Here is a 17,999-nt window from a genome sequence, read left to right on the forward strand (position 1 = left end):
ACTGGCAGGCCCACTTGACAGATGAGTTCTGACCTCCTTGCACATCTGGCCACCAAACTCCCTTTAAGGTTGAGATGCCCTAAGCTCCGTCCCCACTTGCTGGGGCAAGAGGCAGGCTGGTTGCCTGTACCAGACTCTCAAAGTAGCCACATGGTGAGGGCAATATGGCTTCCAGCCGGTGCCAGGCCTCTCACAGAGCCTTGGGATAGACCATTGGGACATCCTTTCTTCATAGAGGAGGGAAGAAGGTCCATGGAATTAACCAGGCTTGCCCAAGGGCACAGCAAGGAGCTCTGGAATCAGGTGGGGGACCAGTACCTACCTAGACCCAGCCCAGCTCCTGGTGAGCCAGGTTACAGGTGACTCAGAACTGGAGCCAGCGGGAGGTGAGGGTGGAGTGGAGGCACGGCAGGTATAAGGGGCGGCCAGCGCCTCATCTTCATCCTCACCCCAAGAACATGAGACTTCTCTTCTGCCTTCTGCTGGCTGTGGTCTTGAGCCTGGAGTTGGGTGAGTTCGGGGGGTCAGGCCCCCTCTCCCGTTGTTCTCTCCTATCCCTGTCCTTCTGGCCCAAGCCACTGTCACTTGGAGACCGCTTTTTCCTGTTCCTGCTTCCAACCTAGGCTTCCAGCCCCTTCCTTTCTATCAGCAACTGTCCTCCATCTGTGGGCCTCGCAGCCTTCATTCTAAATCCACCTCTCGCGCCCACCCAGCTCCTCCAGTGCAGCCCTCATGGAGAGCCCCCACTTAGTTCAGAATCTAGTGCACACTCCCAGGCCTCTCTGGTCCCACAGTGACTCCCTTGCACACACGCGCGTAGGCACACACACATACACACACACACACAGGTGTGACTACACCCCTGCTACTTTGACTGCTCTCCAGACCTGGGTCCCTGGCAGCTGGTCTGGGGCTGCCCTCGTGACGCGCTCCCACCTCAGCTGTGTTTCTCCGGCTGTGTCTCTCTGTCTCTCTTGTCTCCTCTGAGCCAGTCCATTCACTCGTCCCCAGTGGGCCTTCTGGCTCCGCCCACATGTCCCAGGCTGGCTCCGTGTCCTGTAGCTGTGGGCACTTTGCTGCTGAGTACTGCACAGCACACCCAGTGCCTACCTTCATGCACAGCCTGTGAGGATCCCCAACTCTGAGGTCTGAATAAAACAAGAGCTGTCCCCTCACCCTGTGACCCACCAGCAACTCCTCCAAACCCAGCCAGCCTTAGCTCTGGTGGAGGGGAGCAAAGCTCCCCTTCCTTCTACTGGTTCAGGAGACCCCCTCTGGGGACCATCCTTCCTGGTCTGGTCCCCATGGGGACGCTCTCCTGAGGGAGGTTGAGCCAAGAACCCTGAATGCTGCCTTGGGGTCGCCAAGGCAGCTCACCTCCACCTTGATAGAGATCCACAGTCCCTCGGGACGCTCAGCTCAAAGTGGGGAGGGCTCTTGTCACCTTCAGGCTGGGACTTCAGGGGGAGTGCCTAGCCTACCCTCCCTGTACCAGCCAGAGCCTGGGGAACCCCATGAGCATCTGTGACCCAGAGAACATTCCCTGACCCTCAGCCCCTCCTCCACGGAAATTCCACCTACTCCCAAGGACAAACCTCAAGCCTGACCAGTGCTCTCCTCCTTGGAAGATGGGAGGACTCTGGCTCCATGAGCCTTTCTCGGGGTGCTCCATATTCATTGATGAGCGTCTGCTCTGCCATCCATGGGCAGTGCTATCTTCCCAGGGTTTACCTCAGCCTGGGAGAGGCCAGGAGCCTCCTAAATTGGCTGTAGTGTCAGCAAATGAGACCAGAGGGAGTCACTTGCCTCTGGCCTCATGGGGGCAGTGTGGGTCCAGAACAGTGGGACTGGACCTAGCTGAACATGCTGTTCTATGGCCCAACCCATTGTTCCTCCCTGGCCTCCTCAGCACCTGCTCTGTGACCTGGGCCCTGTCCCTAGGGCCCCTGCATGCCATGGCCCATTTCCTGATGTGAGCTAAATCTTACCGGCCTTGATATAGAAGGTGCAAAACCCCAACTGGAGACAGCTGTGCTCCCCCCCCTCTCTCTCTCGTTCTCTCCTTCCCCCTCCCTCCCTCTCTCTCTCTCTCTCTCTCTCTCTCTCTCTCTCGTTCTCTCCCTCCCCCTCCCTCCCTCCCTCCCTCCCTTTCTCTCTCTCTTTCTCTCTCTCTCTCTCGTGAGGACCTGGCTCTTTCCTCCTTCCTGCAGTTCAATCGGTCGTTCATTCATTTGTTCATTCATTCATTCTCCAAGGTGTCCTAGCACGTTTTTAGTATGCAGGATGTGGTATTGCAGCATGGGACTCAGTGTGGTGCGGGTGCAGCATGATGGAGGGTGAAGTGAGATCGGGGTGCAGTGTGGTGGGATGTAGCGTGATAGGACGAAATGTGATTCTGTGGTGCAATGGGGCACAGTTAGGGGGATGAAGTGTACTGGGGTACAGCATGATGGGGTGTTGTGTAGTGGGCACAGTGTGATGGATGCTTTGAGGGGGACACAGAGTAGAGGAGAAATCACCTCTCTAGCATCCTCATTTCTGGTGGAGGTAGAGAGAAGACCCGAAGGAAGATGTGATCACAGGGGCAGGGACCCTGCAGACATAGGTGGGGGCATCAAAACACATGAGAGGCCCCTGGGAGAAGAAGGCCTCTGGGCTGGGCTTGTGCTGCCTAGAGGGCAGAAGGACCACCCTGGGCACAGCTGGGAGAGGGAGGGGGTGGATCCTGTACGTAGTTCCCACCACAGCTGGGAGCTGGGAGTGCATGTCCAGCCTGCCAGGTGTCCTTAGGATTGGTGATAAATGCATGGGCTTTGTGGCTGCTGTTGTCACTGTTCGTGTTGCTGGAAGTAGTCTCACTTGCTCTGCCCAGCTAGTGGACAGTCATGACTGGTGCTGAGGCCCCGCTGTGGCAGGAAAGCTCCGTCCACCGTCTGCTCCACAGCCCGCAGACCCAGACAGCTTAGAGCTGCGAATCTGCCAAGAGCCTAGGGGCTGTTAACCTTGGTTCCATGGAGGAGGGTCCAGCTGCTACCCTGACACTATTGAGGCTGGCATAGGCTGGCCTAGGTGGCACAGGACAGGCCTGGGCCTTTCACCACCCAGTGTCCCAAGTACAGAGTAGGTCAGCTCAGGCCTGTACATTGGCACAAGAGCACAGTTGCAGGCGGTTCTGGAGAGGCCCAGCGCCTATGATTGGATCTGTGGTGGAGTGTGTGCCAGGAAAAGGGCAGAGAGCTCCGTGGGCCCCTGACTTCCTTCTGGCTGACTGTCCTGGATTTTTCGATAAGTCGAGGAAGGCTGCGTCACCTCAGACAGCAGGACAGAGACCCTGGGGATCTAAGGATCCTGCTCAGATTCTTGGAAGTGGAAGGGGCATCACCAGGGTAGAGTTCTCAGGTCCCTTCAGTTCCCCACCCTCGCCCCAGAAACCAGGTCCTGCGCACAGTCCCCACGCCTCACTTCTGCTTCTTCCAGTCCTTGGCATGATGGGCAGAGGTACACAGACCAGCTGGCTCCAGAATGTTCCCCTGTGGGCCACACTGTGGCTGAAGCCAGGGCCTTGTTTGGTCCTCAGCCGAGGCTCAGTTCTTGGAAGGAGGGTGACTTGGGAGAGCTGGACCACAGAGCTGGGGGACTTGGCTGAGCAGGGCTCTGGGTAGAAGAGTGGGTGCTGTCCCCTACAGGAGTTACCCACCCACTCCTCTCTGTTCCTCTGCCAATAGCTGCAGTCAGGGGTCTGCGCTGCCACCGGTGCAAAGGCTTCGGCAAGTGCTCCCATGAAGCCAGCTGCCCGAGGGATTCCTCCCACTGTGTCATCATTGCTACCCGTAAGTGCAGCGGGTGGGGTGCGGTTGGCCATGCCCTTCTCCCCCAAGTAGGGGGAGCTGGCTCAGAGGCTGAAGAGCCCCATGCAGGTGTCAGGGGCCAGGCAAGTGTCCACAGTGGTCCCTGTGTCAAATGGGTCTGCGCATTTCACAAGGACAAGGGATTTGGGTAGCCTACAGCTTCAGGGAACACCCCTGTCTCTCTTTTGTCCCCCAGGGGCTCCCATCAGCTTCACAGACCTGCCGCTGGTGACCAAGATGTGTTACAATGGCTGTCCTGATGTCCCCAGCCTGGGCCTGGGTCCTCATGTGTCCATCGTTTGCTGCCAGTACAGTCTCTGCAACCACAACTGATATTTTTCCTCCACGTCCAGCTGGCTCCACACAGCCATGTCCTCCCGGCTAGGCCTGGTCCCCGAAGACTGCTGTCCCCTGGCCAGGCCACAGCGCCTCAGACTTACTCTTGTCAGGAAGTTCTGCAGTGCAGACCTAAGACCCTTCCTGTGTGCTGTTCCCGATCCAACAACTGCGCAATAAAAGGTAGCCAGATCACGTGAGGTGAGCCGGCTAGTGGGAACAGGGCGTCGTGTGTTAGGTCTGAGATGGAAGGGGAGCAGCCTTAATCAGTGGCTCTCCCTGTCTTCATCTTTTGCAAGGCATGCATTCTCAGCTCCGACTGCCTGCTGAAGGCCTCGTCCTTCATCCACTAAGAGCTTCTGCTTCCAGCCAGGCACACACAGTCATGAAAAGCACAAAGGCGGCCGATGACCCAGGTCCTCCAAGCTGGTGCTGCTCGGGAGCAGACGATGAGGGGGAGCTGGGTCTGCAGGCACTTTAGGGGCTGGGGCCAAGCACCACTCTGACCTGGGGCGGGGGACTCCTGTGGAGCACTCCAGCCTGGGACTAAGGGCTAAGGAAAGCCCAAATCTGGAGTTGGGGGCCCAGGAGCACCCACACCTGGGGCTGGGAGCATTTAAGGATCTCTTCTTCCTGGGACCAGTGGCAAAGGAGCTCCTCCTGTGGGGGACCCCAGAAGCCTCCTAGATATCGAGAGCCATGTGGTTTAGGAGGGAAGAGGGTGCCTCCTCGGCAGAGGAGGAAAGGCTGCTGCTGGCCGCAGGCCTTCTGAGAGCATTGCGGCTCCGCTTTCACCCACAGCGGTCCCTGGGAACCCCCGCTGCCTCCTCTATCTGCTGTCTCCAGTGCCGCCTCCTGTGTCACCCCACCCTTTGTGAAATCCCCCTCTGTGTGTTTTCAGAACGCCTGGCTTTGCAAAAGCAGAGCCCTGTATGCTCCTCTATGGACACAGGGCAGCCTGACCACTTACCTCAGGGTGGACATGGGAGTTAAGACGCCCAATGTTTGTAGAGGTTACTCACTCAGCAAACACTTAATCACTGCCTCCTGAGCAGGCCCGAGGCTAAGTTTCGGTTTCAGAGACAGAGGTAGGCCACGGCTGACCCTGCCAGGAAACACAGGCCCTGCCCTCTGCTTGCCTGTCCTCGGTTTGGCAAGGTCCTCATGAAAATTAACGCGCAAAAGGCGATACCCATGAGGAGGGCACTGCCACCAGCAGAAGACCAGGCACAGTGTAGGGTCTCACCATCATTCTAGACATGGAGAAGGAGTGCTGATGCCCACACGAGCCCCAGTGCAGAGGGGAGCCAGGGTGGTGGGTCATAACCACAGTTGTTCAGAGCAGTGGGGAAGGAGAGTTAGCTGACCCCCACCCCAACACACACACACACACACACACACACACACACACACACACACACACGGAAACAAGAAGTGTGGGTTCCCAACCTCTTTGTCTGACCAAAGACATTCCAAGTGAACCAAGAATTCAACGTAAAAAGAAAGCGATCTTTTGTTTTGGTTTGCTTGTTGATTTGAGGCAGGGTTTCACTATGTAGCCCAAGCTGTCCTTGAACTGGTTTCTACTTTGCCTCCTGAGTGCTCTGATAATGGATGTATTCCCCAAGTCAGGGCTGGAAAGGGATCTTATAAATGCTACTCTCATTCCTTAAATGCAGTCCTCTACTTTCATAAGTGGCCAATTGAAGCCATTAAACCCAAAGTTACGGCCCGACACACCAGGTGTGCTCTGCACCTGACCCCAGCGGCAGCAATATTCACCCAAATCGGCCCACTAATGGCCAAGCAGGGTTATTCCCACATAGTGGCCATGAGGGGAAACCCAAAGACCCATCTCCTGTGAACGGCCACATAGGAGGTGACTCGTCCAGGCCTTGGAATGTTAAGGAACACTGCTAGTTAAGCAGAGGAGTAAGGTATTGTCACACACTACAGCATGGATGACCCCTGAAGACATCACAACAGGCAGAAGCAGGACACAGAAGACCCTGGACTCTAGGATTCTGTCCGCACGCAATAGCCGAGCGGGAGATTGGTACGCTCCAAAAGTGAACCAGCTGGTTGTGTGGGACAACAGATGCACTTCCTGTTCTCACGACATTCCATAACTCTGATCACCAAAATGACTGTACATTGTTATTATTAAGTATTACTGTTATTGCCAATCTAATTTATTGGGGCTAATGGAGTTGGAACACATGTGCCATAATGGAGTCCAAGAGGTTGAGACAGGCTGGGTGCCAGTTGGGTGGGCCTGGAGACCTGAGGCAGGACTTGGTAGCAGCCGGCCCTGGCAGGGACAGGCGGCCCTGTCATGCTGCGTCCAGAGCATCTTGTCTGACTTGCTGCGCTTCTACAAGTGTGTGTCCATGTGCAGGGTATGCAAAGGATGGGTGTGTACGGAGCAGGGAAACCCCAGCAGGGCTCCTGGGAAGTCTTTGAGAAAGTGCTGGTGTCAGACAAGTGAATGGGCGCCTTCCCACCAGACTCTGTGTGTAGTTTGGCTGGGTCTGACAAGGAGGTAGTCCTGTCCACCAGCCATCTGACAGCAGACCTCAGCCGGGCATCCTTCTTCAGCTCAACAGGACACCAGCTGCCCACAGGCAGCACCAGACCCCAGAGGTCAAAGGCTTTGTCCCCAAGATTACCCTTCCATTCAGGTGTCACTCTCAAGCCTCTGGCTGTGGTCTGAACCTCTAACAAACTATACACCCCATTTCTTGAGTTCCTTTAAGGGGCTCCAGCGGATGGCAGAACTGAGGCAGCACTGTAATGGTTTTACCGAGGATGTGATAATGGACACCACGTGGGATGATGCGGAGAATGAGCACGTGGGAGTGGCTAGAGTCTCCATGCACTTTCAGACACACGTACTTCCCCAAGGACTTCCTGGGAAGTGCAGAACCTCCTCTGTTCAGCGGTCATCCCGAGGGCGTGTTGATTATGTGGTCACTGACCGCTGGTGATCGCAACACCTTCAGCTCCTCCGTTCCCCAGAGGAGGCTGCAGGTGAAGCTGAAAGTCCATAACCTCCGATGATGCAGAGTTCTCTCAGGTGACCAGCCCCATCCTGGAACTACCTAGGGCGCCCATCCACCTGTCACTCGTCACCCATTGACTTACCAAAGACACTCCTATTGCTCCAGAGGTTCTCGGAGGTTTTGGAGCAGTGTGGCAAGAAACTGGGATGAAGACCAAGTATACATGTCACAACACCACAGGGATTGAGGGACAGGGCGGTAGCTGGAGGCATGTGGTTCCCCTCTGAAGTGATGGGAATCGCCAGCCTGGCTGCAGATACACCAAAGACTGTTGAATTGCGCACTGGAAAACTTGTGTGTGTGTGTGTGTGTGTGTGTGTGTGTGTGTGTGTGTGTATGTGTGTGTACATGCTCATAATGCACATGTATGGAGGTCTAAGGACAACCTTGGGTGTCTGTGTGCCTGTGTGTATGCATAATTGTACCACAGGACATGCACACAGATCTGAAGACAAACTTGTGTATATGTCTGTGTGTGTGTGTGTGTATTTTGAGTGTGCATTCGTGCCACAGCACATGTATGCAGTCTGAGGACAACCTTGTGTGTGTATGTGCGTGTGTGTGTGCACGCATACCACAGTACTTGTATGCACTCTGAGGACAACCTTGTGTGTGTGTGTGTGTGTGTGTGTCTGCATGCACGCATGCACTCGTACCACAGCACACAAATGCAGGTTGGAGTGTTTATCCTCTCCTCCCACCTTGCTTGAGAAGTGTTTCTCTTTTTTTTTTTTTTTTTTGTCTCTGCATGTATGCCAGTCTAGCAGGCCCTTAACATTCCAGATTCTTCCGGCTCCATCTCCCACTGATGTAGGCACATTGGGATTACAGGTGCACATGTGACTTTGTGTCTGACTACCTGGGTGCTGAGAAAGTGAACTCAGGCTGGCAGGTTTGGAAGCAAGTGTCTTTGACCACTGAGACATCTCCCCTACCCTATTTATTTTAAGAAATATTCTCATTATGTAGCCCAGGCCAGCCTAGAACTCATGGCATCCCTCTTACCTGAACCGCCTATGTGCAAGGATTACAGGCAAGCATCACCATACCATAAAATTATACACTTTTTAAATGACTGAACTGCAAGACACATTCAAATTAAACTGCTATAAATTAAAAGAAAGCTGGAGTGATGGCTCAGCAGTTAAGACACTTGCCTGCAAAGCCAAAGGATCCAAGTTCAATGCTCTAGGACCCACATAAGCCAGATGCATGAGGTGGCGCATGTGTCTGGAGTTCATTTGCAGTGGCTTGGAGGCCTTGGCTCACCCATTCACTCTCTCTTTATCTGACTCTTTCTCTCTCAAAATAAATAAATAAATGCACTTTAAAAAAATAAAAAGATAAACAAGATGAAAAATTCAAATTGGGAAAATTCACTAATGAATACATAAAAATACACATGGAAGCCCGTCATACTGGCTCACCTCTATTATTCCAGCACTGGGAGGCTGAGGCAGGAGGAAGGAGAGTTTGAGGCCAAGCTGAGATACATAGAGGAACCCTGTATCATAAAAAGGAGACAATATCACCACTCAAAACAAACACACTTCTTTTTTCTTAGTCTTTAAACTTACTTAGCATTTTCCCATAGATTGTACCATACCCTCCCTGCTGGTCCCCTTTCTCTGAGGCCGCCTCTGTAGGGGTATCCGTGTTCACTGTGGGGTGACTGGGGCCTCTGTCTCCAGAGGGAGCTGCCGCTGTCCATCACAGCCCCTGAGCCTTGGCGGGTGCATTAGCCATCAGTGTTGACACCCCTGCAGCCTCTGTGTTTCTGTTAGGATGTGCTTGGGTTCCCTGTAGTGTTTGTTGCTATTTTCCTGGGTGTGGATGTCTGGCTAGCGTTGAGAGCAACATTCCTGTCGCTGCCTCCTCAGCAATGTCTTCTGGGTCCCGATGGTGGTGGTGGAGGTGGCGCAGCTCCTTGAGAACATTCAGCTGTCTTTTCTTGTGTTGATGGATCTTGGGTCTCCCTAATAGTCTCTGCCATCTGTAAAATAAAACAGATTCTCTGACACAGGGTGAGAGTTTTGATTAAAGGGGAGATGCCCAGGAGCTCAAGAACATTTTGATGAGACTTCCCTCTCGACCTGTGCAGGGAACACTGGGGGCTGCCCTCTGGGTTCTGTGATTTCCTGACCATGGGGTGCTGACTTGGTTCCCAGTACCAGTTAGAGTTCTATCCCACTGAGCAGGCCTCATGTCCAATCGGAGGGCAGTTGGTTACCCACAACAGCTGTGTGCCACTATTGCACAAGTGAAAACAAACACGCTCGGCCAGAAGACTGTGAGCAAAACGGAAAGGCAGAAGACCAAGCAGGAAATTCCTGTGCCGTACGTGCGAAGACGCGTGGGCCTGACCCCGATACTCACCATCCCCAGGAAGGGCAGTGCCGCGGAAATGGGCAGAAGACACGCACAGGGAGGCAAAGAAAAGGGGAGTAACCAGGTGGGCGTGGCTGGGCCTCATCATCACCTTCACCAAGGCTGTGACAAGTGAGCCAGAAAGCACCCTGTGAAGATGCCGTGGGTGCTACCTGTGGGTGGGGTAGGCTGGGGTACTGCCCCTTGGAGTGCAATCAGCAAGACTATGAAGTGTCAAAGTTCTGTTCAGTGGGGCTGGAGAAATGCTTGGCAGTTAAGGCATTTGCCTTCAAAGCCAGAGGACCCCAGTTCAATTCCCCAGGACCCACGTTAGCCAGATGCACAAGGGGCGCATGTGTCTGGAGTTTGTTTGGAGTGGCTAGAGGCCCTGGCATACCCATTCTCTCTCTCTCTCTTTCTGTCTCATAAATAAATAAATAAAACATATGAGCCGGGCATGGTGGTGCACGCCTTTAATCCCAGCGCTCAGAAGACAGAGGTAGGAGGATTGCCGTGAGTTTGAGGCCACCCTGAGATTCCATAGTGAATTCCAGGTCAGCCTGGGCTAGAGTGAGATCCTACCTCACAAAAACAACAACAACCATATATATATATATATATATATATATGAAAGTTCAGTCCAATGCTAGCTCTACAAAGTGTGCTCTAGACACGTTGCAGCTCCCAGGCCTCAGGAGCAGTTTTAAGACAGGCCTTCTGGGGAGGACCTGGTGGAGGCTGGCTGAGGGCCTAATGAGCAGTCTAGAAGTCAGGGCCAGGCTAACCCAGCACTCACTCTTGCAATCACAGGCTGGCCTCGAACTCACAGTGATCCTCCTACTTTTGCTCCGCAGTGCTGTGGTTAAAGGCATATGTCACGACATCCCTCCCAGCCCCGTACTTTGGGTATAGTTAGTCTAATGGCTTTTTCTGAGGTGTCCACACGTCTTTAGGAAGGGCTTGTGATTATTTGTAGCTTCTTGTCACTTTTACCTTCTTGGGAGCCTACTGCAAGGTCGAGCTCTGGTGATGAGGACTTGTGGGGAGAGCTTGTCATCTGTCTGCCTCAGGGCAGTTCCAGATTGACTGGGGCTGAGCATTTTCCTTCTAGAATCCCAGCCCCCATGCCTGGTTAATGGATACAAAGAATGGGTACAGAGAAGATAGTCATCACCTTTTTATTTTTTTTTTCAGAGAGAAGCTATACATTTCACACTCATGATCCTGGGGGCCAGCGAAGGGGGCTCATGCACACCAACATCCTTCGGGAAGGACTCAGGAAGAATGGGGCACAGGAGCCTCTTTCCAGAGTATCATCCCATGGCTTTTTGTAAACCCACTTCCTGCTCAATATGGAAACATTGACTTGAGAGCCTGTCCACACTTCTGGATGCCCCTCAGGGGAACAGCAGAGCCAGAGACTGTGTGGAAATTCCCCTTGGCCCTACTGGGGTCAGCAAAGAGTTCAGACACAGGTCCCCTGAGCCTTCTGGGGAGGAGAGCAAGGGGTATCATTCCCCAGGGAAACACTCTGGGGTGAGGTTCAACATGGCTAATGTGGCTGAGGGTCTGTGGGTAGGGGGCTCTGCCAGAGTGGATGACCACAGGCCGTGGGATACTGGGTGGCAGGGGACCCTGGAGATGATGTGACTGTACCCATTCCACCTGGGCACTTTGACCCACTGAATTATTACAGAGCCATGGGGGCAAGGGGTGACCCCTAGTCATGCCCTCCTCAACCACCCAAGAAAGGAGACCCCTCCCTCTGACCTGCAAGGAGGGGTCTGAACAAGAACTGGGCACAGGTCTCCTTAGCAGAGTCCCAGTGTGCCCAGAAAATAAACAGCCATGGTGTAGGAGAGAGGCAGAGGGTGTGTTCTTATCTCTAGGCCACAGTTATGTTCTTGAGGTTAGCATCTCTCCAAGAGAAACCATCATGTCCTAGCGGAGCAGAAATCCTGTGGAGGCCCTCCTTGATCACCCTCTGAGTCCTGATCCTGCTCACACACTGAGCTTGGGTCCAGTGAAGGTAAGGGTGTGGGCCCCTCACAGCAGAGGCCTCCCCAACAGAGCCAGTCTGGATCCTGGCTGGCCACATTCCTCTGGGCTCTAAAGGAGGAGCAGCCCTGCGCAGAAAGTCTATGCAGCCAGGTGCAGCCCGCTCGTTCAGGGGTCAGTGGAAACTCAGAGGAGGCACTGCCCGGGGCCCTGCATGATCGGGTAAAGCAAAGGCGGAGGCCCTGGGCCCAAGGACAGGAAGGAGTTGAGCTGGGCCAGGCGTGCCAGAGGAATTAGGTTAGGCTGTGGGAGGTACCTGGGTGTGTGTGGTGGGTGTCTAATCTAGTTAGCTGCAGCACATCCACGCTCACTTCTGCATTGCCATGGCTGCACAGTAACCGACTTGCAAAATCAGACAGGCTTGGACTGCTGCCTGGCTTGCCAGGTGACCTTACCTAAGTAATTAGCTACTTGGAGCCCAGTTTCTTCATCTACACAAAACGAATGAGAGCTCTGCACCTGCAGAACTGCCACAAGGAAAAATACAGCCTCTGACCGAGTAGTCTCTCCTTGACTCATGCCAGGGTTGGGGGAGCTCCGAGAGCCCACAGTCAGTCTGCCTGGCGCTCAGGAAGATGGGTTTCCAGGCTGGTGGAAACCAGACCCCACTGGTGCTGCTGCATAGGAAAAATATTTTTATTTATTTATTTTTTTTTTAATTTTTTTATTATTTATTTATTTATTTGAGAGTGACAGACAGAGAAAGAGGGAGGGAGGGAGAGAGAGAGAATACGGGCACGCCAGGGCCTCCAGCCACTGCAAACGAACTCCAGACGCGTGCGCCCCCTTGCTCATCTGGCTAACGTGGGTCCTGGGGAATCGAGCCTTGAACCAGGGTCCTTAGGCTTCACAGGCAAGTGCTTAACCGCTAAGCCATCTCTCCAGCCCAGGAAAAATATTTTTAAATTAATTTATTTTGTTTATTTGGTGGAGGGGAAAGCAGATAGAGAATGGGCATACAAAGATGAGGCTGGAGGCCATCAAAGACCACTTCCGTTGGAGGAAGAGAGGAAGAACAGAGAGCCTCCCTGCCGCAGCAGCTGGGGCAGGCCCAGACGGAGAGTGAGGGCTGCCCACCCAGCCAGGCTGCAGTCCTCCCGCAGGCCCCATCAGACTGTGTCTTGATCCCCAGGGAAGAGCAGGCCCCTGTCACTGTGGTGCCCTCCCCCTTCCCGTAGCTATGGGACTTCAGCTGAGGGTGCTTTAGGGAGATGTGTATGGGGAAGGGAGGCGCTGGGGCCAGCAGGTCTTGGGGAACCACTTTCCTGTCTGAGCCTGGGGCCTGGACGCACGCCCTGCCTTCTTTCCCATCTTTCCCTCGTTCCTCGGTGGAAGGAGGTGGATCTGCTAGGAAGTCTTGCCTGAAAGCAACCCATGAGCCATTAGAGGCCAAGGCGTCCAGATCAGTGAGGAGGGACTGGCCCTCCAGGGGACATGGAATAGCATTGCTTAAGCAAACCTAGGTCCTGCCCACTGCACCCTCCCTCCGGGACTTTTCCTGTTGACTGGGCAGATTGTCTTTGTTCCTTAAGCGGCAGAGCAAACTCCAGACAATTGAGCTTCTCCCGGGCTGGCCACTTCAGCAGGGAGGAGCCTTAGACTCTAAGCTGGAGTTGCCAGACCCTGCCCCTGCCCTGGGGACAGAGCAGGACTCAAGGCAGAGGGTCCTAGACACATCCAGGGGTGGGAGAGAGTGCCCCCCTCATTCCATTCCAGGCACTCTGGAGGCCCCTGGCCCAATTCAGGGGAAGAAAGATTCCCCTGGAAGGAGTTGGAGGGAAAGCAGCCCAGTACTATGGGGGTGTGGAAGGTCAGCAAGGGGTGAGAGGACACCCTAGAGGGTGGGGGTGTCAGCAAGGGGTGGGAGGAGCACCCTAGAGGGTGGGAGTGTCAGCAAGGGGTGAGAGGACACCCTAGAGGGTGGGGGTGTCAGCAAGGGGTGAGAAGACACCCTAGAAGGTGGGGGTGTCAGCAAGGGGTGGGAGGAGCACCCTAGAGGCCTGGGAGAGCCCCAGGGCTGGGGCGGGGTCTGCACAAATCCACCCTCCAGAAATTGGATCCCACTAATCTGCACAGCCAACCGGTCAGACCACCGCACTTGGCATCCCCACTGGGCAGGCCAAGAGCAAGCTCGGACCATGCAGGGGACCTGGCTGGCACTGATGACCCTGGCGCTGGCGGCCTGCGGGGAGCTCGGTGAGCAGCGCAGGAACATGGGGGCATTAGAGGGTGGCGACTGTGTTCCCCGGGACTCTCCTACACTGTCTCGGAGAGAGATGCACAGGAACCTGCTGAGGAGGGGAGCAGGGCCATGGGGAGCTGAGCGAGTGAAGGGCAGGGTCCTGGGCCCATTGACACCTGGAAGGAGCTGGCCAAGTGAGTCCCAGCAGAGGGCTCAGGCAGGTCCCCCAGAAAGACACGGAGCTGGGGAAGGGAGGGAACACCTGATAGGATGGCAGAATAGATCTGGAGGTCACAATGGAGATGGAAAGATAAGGGGACCCACACGTGTCCCGAGATGGGGGCCATAGGACTTGGTGTTGGAGAGAACAAATGGGTTCCATGTGGTGGCCACATTAATTCTGCTACAGACTTTGCAGAGGGAGGAGTGGACGTTGGCTGGGGCACAGCCCTATGACCAGGGCACTGGGGCTTATGGCTTGTTTTGTGCACCTGGGCTGCTAAGACCAGTGGAGGCACCTGGTCCACTGGCACTCTTGTGGTCGGGCAGAGACGTTGACAGAGTCCAGCACAGCAGCTGAGAGCCAGACTCTGTCCGAGAGCCCCTCCCCTCAGCGGGAGGACATTCCTGCTAAGCTGGCCCCTGTGGGCTCCCAGGCATTGTGCCCACCGTGGCCTCCATGGATGTGTTTGACCCTAGGGAAGGCGGCCCTTTAGTAGGGCACTCTGCTGGTGAGGAATCTGTCCTAGTCATGCCCACCTAAAAGCCCCCCGTCCCCGGGCCCCTGTGACTGGAGAGACCCTGGCCTCCATGATACTATCCCTCCTGAAGGGCATTCCAAAGCGGCTGTGCCCACCTGGAGCCCAGGCTGAGCCCACCACTCCAGGGACACACTGCTCCAGGGATCTAGGATCTGTCAGAGCTTAGCCTGTCTACCCTGAGCCTTTTCCAGAGGAAACTTGATCCCTGGCACATGTCCTTGTCCTTGTCCAACTGAGCCCCAGGTCAGGGCTGAATGAACATTATTTGCAGACTGTCTCTGGGGTTGGGGAGCAAACTTGCTAACTGGTCCTTCACCATCTCCTTCCTAGCAGTGGCCTTGAAGTGCTTCACCTGTCATGAACCTGAGAGCGTGTCCAACTGTGTCACCATTGCTACATGTCATGAGAATGAAACCATGTGCAAGACCACGTTATACTCTCTGGAAGTGGGTCAGTAAGACAGGACTGGGGGCTAGGGTCACAAGTTCATGGGCCAGCACAGTCTCCCTGGCAGCTGGGCTCCTGCACAGCCTAGAGCCACCACCTCACTGTTTTCAAAAGGAAGATCCTTGTCCCAGCCCACCCCACTCCATGTACCCGCACCCCCAATAAGAGGCACTTGGGAGTCCCTTGGAAGGGCCAGCTGACGGCGGGGCTTGCCCTCTCTATTGCTCGGTGGCCCAGTGGAAGGGTAACCTAGACCACTGTGGCTTGGAGGCAGAAAGGAGCAGCATTTCGACCTGACACCGCCTCTGTTCCACAGTATTCCCTTTCCTGGGGGACTCCACCGTGACCAAGTCCTGTGCCAGCAAATGCGAGCCCTCGGACGTGGATGGCATCGGCCAAACGCGGCCAGTGTCCTGCTGCAACTCTGAGCTGTGCAATGTGGACGGAATGGCCTCCCTGCACCGTCCCTCCGGCCTAGCCCTCGCCCTGACGCTTACCTCACTCATGGGTCTCCTGCTCTAGAGCCCTGGCCGACCCTGCCCAGCCCAGCCCCATATGCCCTGAACAAACCTCCACCTTCACCCGCCTCCTGACTTTGCTTTGTGAGTGCTTAACTGCTCTGCAGGCAGGGAGAGGGGCCGCCTGCTGGGTCCCTGCCCTCACCCGGCTTTTTCTCTCCTGTGATGGGTTGGGGCTCCATGTCATGAGCAGAGAGTCACCAAGCCTAAGACACCCATTTAGACTATGCCAGGCAATTCTTTCTGCTCTTTGAGCCTTGGGGGCTGTGGGCAGGCTGACAGGTGGGCAAAGGCCAGGCCAGAGATAGCAACAGATCACTGAGCAATATCCCCTCTCCCACACGGGCATCCACCTCTCCACCCTGTCCTGCAAATGGCTCTGCAGGCCTCCGCCAGCCCTGCCCCACACTCCTGCCTGGCTCTGGGCCCACGTGAGTCGGCTCATCATCGGGGGCATTTCCTGCACGGACAGGCAAGGTGGTCTTTTCTCCTGTGCTCCCCCAACCCCCAACCTGAATGGGGGGGTCTGTCCCTTAGCCATCATCCCTTTTCAGGGTTTCTGGCTCCTGGGTTAAAGGCATTAAAGTTCTCACAAGTTCCTATGGTTGGAGAAGGCCCCTGTCCCTGGAATCCTTGATGCCTGTAGGGCTTGACGATCCTGGGCTATCTCTGAAGAACGGGGCCCCCACAGCCCAGTGAACCCTCTATTTGCCCCAGGAAACAACCAATCCTGCCTTGGCAAGGGCCGGCATGTTCACTGTCTGTCTGGAGGACCCTAGGGTACAACCAGGGCCGCATTCCAGACTGGAGGCTGGGAATTTTGTCGCTGATTGGGGCACCCCCACCTCAGGCTGTGACACCTAGTTCTGTTAACAGGGACATGTGGTTCTGTCACGTGTATACCATTTCCTCTTGCCTTGCTTTTCTTATACCACACGAGCACCCAACAAGGGCCTGTTCCCACAGAGACTGGGGACAAGGCCCACCTATGATCAAACCTAAGTCTGTGAAATGGGAGCAAGGCTCTGTCTACAACCAAGAATCAGATGTTTTTTAATTCATTTATTTACGAGAGAGAGAGAGAGAGAGAGAATGGTGCACCAGGGCCTTCAGCTGCTGCAAAGGAACTCCAGACACATGTGCCACCTTGAGTATCTGGCTTACATGGGTCCTGGGGAATCAAACCTGGGTCCTTTGGCTTTGTAGGCAAGCACTTTAACCGCTAAGCCATCTCTCCAGCCCAAGGATCTGTTTTTTTCTGTTACTAGGGTTAGGGCTCAGTGTAAGACATGGGAGGAGTTCAGTTTGTGGAATGTGCATAAGCATTGGCAATGTGGAGGCCTTCAGACCCACGTTGTCCTCCCTCATTGGCTGTGAGCCTATCTCCTGGGGGACTTGTTCCTGTCTCGGGACTAGCTACAGCCTAACTCCTTTAGCTCAATCCCTCCCTGAGTCACTGGTCAAGAAAGTCAAGGGCTGGGCAGAGACCCAACACCTCCCTAGTATGGTGGCCTGGCAGTTTCACAGCCAGTAGGAAGTGGACAGGGCAGGACTTGGTCGGACATAGAAGAGAGGAGCTGATGGCCCCAGACTTTAGCTGGGAGAGGACACAGGCACAGGCAGGGAAGAGCTGAGTTCAGTGTCTGGTGGGGCTGTCCAGACGGCGTCTGACTGACGTAGCGGGCTCTTGCTTCTCTCAGCATCCCTCCCGCAGCCCCATCGCCTCTGGCCCTGAAATCACAGGTGCTAACACCACGTCCCTGGTCCCCAGCCTTGCCCTTGCCCTGAACAACAGAGGTATCTTCACTGTGACAGCCAGGAGTGAACACCCCACTTCACAAACCCCCACCTCTTGCCCCCAGGCAAGGGAGGTCTGGGTCTGAGGTGCAGACCCTAGGGACCACTGGCTGCTTGGCAAGCCTGGACATGAGGTGCTTAAGGAGAACCAGGAGATCTTGTTGTCCCAACAGTCCCACTTGCCCTCTGCCTGCTTTAGGGCTGTCATTGAACCCTCGTGCTGGGAAGGCGGTAGCACTCCCCTGAGCAAGGGCAGCCATCTTGAGGAGGAAGGTGTGGCACGGCCTCCTCATGCTGGGGCACCCTTGGCAACAGTACTCCTGTCAGTGACAGACTCTTCCTCCTCCTGAGCCCGCTGCCACCAACCCCCCTAAGTCCTTATTCCATCTCCTTGCTTCCTCCCTTCTCACCCAGCTCACTGTCCAGCCAGCCACTAGACCTGAGAGGGTCACTCAGTAGCTGTCCCCACCCCCTAGGGTCAAGCCCTAGAAACAACCTGGGGGGCTGGCGGTCACAGTGGTGGGGCGTGGCTGGTGAAGCAGCCTGCACACAGGGCCAGGATCAAAGGGAAGGCATCACCAGGCCAAGTTTGAGGTCCCAAGGAAGAAAGCCTAAGACAGATG

At 55.2% G+C, this 17,999-nt stretch overlaps 2 protein-coding genes across 2 annotated transcripts; both read left to right on the forward strand.

Annotated features, from left to right (window-relative positions):
* Positions 1-455: 455 nt before the first annotated feature.
* Positions 456-4,379, forward strand: Slurp2 (secreted LY6/PLAUR domain containing 2). Its single transcript, XM_045144228.1, has 3 exons — positions 456-510; positions 3,726-3,830; positions 4,045-4,379. Exons 1-3 carry the CDS (start codon positions 459-461, stop codon positions 4,179-4,181), a joined length of 294 nt encoding a protein of 97 aa, XP_045000163.1. The 5' UTR covers positions 456-458; the 3' UTR covers positions 4,182-4,379.
* A 6,782-nt stretch (positions 4,380-11,161) lies between these two features.
* Lypd2 (LY6/PLAUR domain containing 2) lies at positions 11,162-15,695 on the forward strand. The gene is made up of 4 exons (XM_045143560.1): positions 11,162-11,188; positions 11,627-11,642; positions 14,948-15,064; positions 15,378-15,695. The coding sequence occupies exons 1-4, from the start codon at positions 11,162-11,164 to the stop codon at positions 15,581-15,583; spliced, it is 366 nt and encodes a 121-aa protein (XP_044999495.1). The 3' UTR covers positions 15,584-15,695.
* The last annotated feature ends 2,304 nt before the right edge of the window (positions 15,696-17,999 follow it).

Source organism: Jaculus jaculus, chromosome 2 (assembly GCF_020740685.1).
Source record: "Jaculus jaculus isolate mJacJac1 chromosome 2, mJacJac1.mat.Y.cur, whole genome shotgun sequence".
Classification (NCBI taxonomy): Eukaryota; Metazoa; Chordata; class Mammalia; order Rodentia; family Dipodidae; genus Jaculus; species Jaculus jaculus.